The sequence below is a fragment of the Calliphora vicina genome, chromosome 2, assembly GCF_958450345.1.
Source record: "Calliphora vicina chromosome 2, idCalVici1.1, whole genome shotgun sequence".
Classification (NCBI taxonomy): Eukaryota; Metazoa; Arthropoda; class Insecta; order Diptera; family Calliphoridae; genus Calliphora; species Calliphora vicina.
Genome location: NC_088781.1, coordinates 116,303,754 through 116,307,206, shown reverse-complemented (window position 1 = coordinate 116,307,206; position 3,453 = coordinate 116,303,754). Strand labels below are relative to the sequence as shown.

Genomic DNA, 3,453 nt, shown 5'->3' with positions numbered 1-3,453 from the left:
ATACAGTATTTAAAGACTAAATATTTAGAACTCAAACTATATCTAGATCACAAACTAATTCCCAAAGAACTTCATGGAACCGATTAAAAAACTTTTAAAAATTAATCCACTAATCCAAATTTAAATTTGACGAACGTATTGAAATCTAATTTGTGTACAAGGTTTTTGTTTAAAATGCAATTGATCGATTGTTTGAATGTAACAAGCGCCAAATTCAAGCATCGAAAAGGTTTAGTTTTTCAGTTAATGTAATTCTTTCCAACCTTATCTCTAACATACATATATAATGATAGAAACAATAAAAGTTACATTACTGCTTCTCGGAACTAGTTTCCATAACTGTCTATTTGAAGCTTCCATATAACTTGTTTTCAAGTTAATTCCAAATAGGTTAGGTTATATTCCATGGGCCGCCTCTCGCCAATCTAACTTGGGTCCATTCAAAACTTATCCCATTGTGATAATAATGAAGTAAACAATAGGGTATTTATAAACGTCCGTTGTCACCGAGGTGAACCAACCCTCAAGTTTGTCAGAGCGGGGCATTGGCAGAATAGGTACGACACAGTCTCCTCTTCTTCGTTATGACAGCTTCTACAGTAGTCGTTGTACCTTAGGCCCAGTCTTCTAGCATGTGTCCCAATTATACAGTGTCCTGTAATATTTGCTTACGACGGAATTCCATAAGTAGATTCGTCCTGCCTGCATCAATTGCAAATAAAAATTTGTTAATCGTAAATCCAAATAATTGTTGTGGAAGTTTCGCCATTGAAATTGATGATGCAGAGTTCCCATAGTTTTTTATCAAGCTTAGCCTTGGTTTGAGTGATGTTTGTTTTGGACAAATAATACCTAATGATCACACGATATTCACTTTTTCCATTTTCTCCTCAAGTCATGCGGTAGCAATGGCTGTTAAACACAAACTAATTAACGCAGTTTGTTCAAATTTTGACAAGAGTAAACTGACAGATGGCTGTTGACAGGAGTAATGTTGCCCTTTCAGTTAAGAGGCGGGCAATTCAAAAAGTCACGGACTCACTGAAACACCTTCGTATTTCCATTAAAAACCACGAAGCTCCTTCAAATACAATTTGTCTACCTGTATAAAACACTATTAACATAGATTGACAACTAGATAGGTAACTGAGAGCCAAAAACCTAAGTTTGTTGTCAAAAAGCTAATTCATGAGGATGTATTGCCATGTATTTTGTTATTACATCACCTATATGTCTGAAATAAGAGAAATTTTGTTTAATTTTTTTCATTGACATTTTTCTCTTTTAATTTGACCAACAATTTTTTATTTTTCACAACACAAAAATTATTGCGCATTAATATTCCCAAGGAGGCCTTATATGAGAATTACGATTCACATAAAAATTGTTTGTATGGAGTTAAGTTAAAGTGATCTTCACAAGAATGTGGTTCGATTTTCAACAAACTTTACAGAGCATTTTTGAGTACATAAAACTTATCCTTGCTAAATTTTATCATGTTTGCTGCATAATTAAAATTTTTATGAGTATATAAGTGCAATTCTGAGGGGACATTTGCATGGGGCTAGGTGTACTCATGGACCGATTTCAACAAAAATCAAAAGGACCCAACCTTTATTACTAAAAACACTTTTACAGCTTTTCGGGTCAAGTACTCCTCTGTGTATCGTGAACATAAATTTCAACAAATTTACTCATAAAGAATTCTGTTATCCTCTCGCAATATTGAGCAACAGTAATCAACACGAAATTTGTTGATCATTAGCTGATTTGAAAAAAGTGTGCCCTACTATATACCCTTTATTTCATTTGAAATTTACAATACTTTTCCCCCCAAATTGACTTTTAGTTCATTAATCATATTTACTTTACTAATCGAAATTAATTCGTGTTAAAATAATGTGTAATATTAACAAAACAGAAAAAAAAATAAATAAACATAAAGAAAGTGATGGCTTGACCACTACAAATAAATTATAATTTATAAAATTTAAGTACTTTGTCCCTTTTGAATAATCTATGAAGTACATATTGTTATCAAATGAAATCATCTTAAAATCCAATAATAATAAATAAGCAGACATGCACAAATATATACAAACACACACAGATATGTACATGCAGACACAATTACAATTGCAACTAACTAAAAGCCTTATCCATACATATGTACGTACAAACATACATAAACCAACAACTACATTTCAATCATTTAAATATCCCAGCGGGAAAAAGGATGCAGTAAAGCGGCCTTCCTAAAGGCCTTATTTTGGAGACACAAGGACATCCAGCCGCATTGCAATTCATTGAGAGCCAAGGCCTTTTACCCATCAGTTAGGGTGGGATCTAGTTACTTCAATAGCCACGTGACTAGTCATTTTAACACGGGCATGTCCTAAGCAGGGGGTCGCCTCATCTGTGTCTCTATTACCGGGTCCATGAGGACCTGTCCCACTCATGCTCTGGGTGCAAATGGAGGAGGCCTATAGGAGTGCATCCAGATTACCGGGAATATCTCATGTAATACCGGGAGATCTGGTTGGGCATATGCGCATTCTAGGCATCTTTGAAAAGGATCCTAGTATTGCAATATCTGACCATACGTCACCAACTCTGGTGTTGAATAGGGAGTTTAGGTTCCTTATACCTGAAAGGGACGAGTGGTTAAACCAAACATGGTGTCAAAATAATGCCGATCAAGTATGGTTTACTGATGGTTCCAAACAGGCAAATGGTGACACTGGGGCTGGTATCTATGGTCCCAATTTTCAAAGGGGTATCCCAATGGGAACATTCCCATCAATATTTCAGACGGAGATTTACGCCATCCTTATATGCTCCAATGTGTACTTAAGAAGGAGACTAAGGGATAATATAATATTTGTTATGTCTGATAGTCAGGCTGCTCTTAGAGCATTATCATCATATGAAGTGAGGTCTGGTGTGGTCATGGACTGCTTGACATCCTTGAATGAACTCGGCACACACAATGAACTTATACTGTGCTGGGTACCTGGCCATGAAGGTCACGCTGGCAATGAACGTGCTGATTGTCTTGCCAACAGGGGCGCTCGACGCTCGTTTATAGGTCCTGAACCGTTCTTTGGCATCCCACGTGGATACACTATGGAACGTATTCGTTATTGGGTTGAATCGGAATTTGCCCGTTTTTGGGGTAATCTACCAGGTCTAAGATAATCCAAACGATTCATCACCCTATCCAGACGTAGATCCCAGTCGTTGCTTTCGTTCGGAAAGTGTGACTTGAGGATACTTACTGGATTATTCACCGGACATTGTGGTTTGAGGTATCACCAATTTATGTTAGGTAACGTTGAGATTGAACAGTGCAGGTTCTGCGGACTTCATGCCGAAACCTCTGAACATGTGCTATATGACTTCCCAATGCTGGCAATATGCAGAACTAAATGGCTCGGAAGGGCCTTAATGGCC

General features: G+C 36.9%; 1 protein-coding gene across 1 annotated transcript; it reads left to right on the top strand.

Annotated features, from left to right (window-relative positions):
• The first annotated feature begins 2,472 nt into the window (after positions 1 to 2,472).
• LOC135950799 (uncharacterized) lies at positions 2,473 to 3,198 on the top strand. Its single transcript, XM_065500327.1, has one exon. It carries the CDS (start codon positions 2,473 to 2,475, stop codon positions 3,196 to 3,198), a length of 726 nt encoding a protein of 241 aa, XP_065356399.1.
• Positions 3,199 to 3,453: the final 255 nt, after the last annotated feature.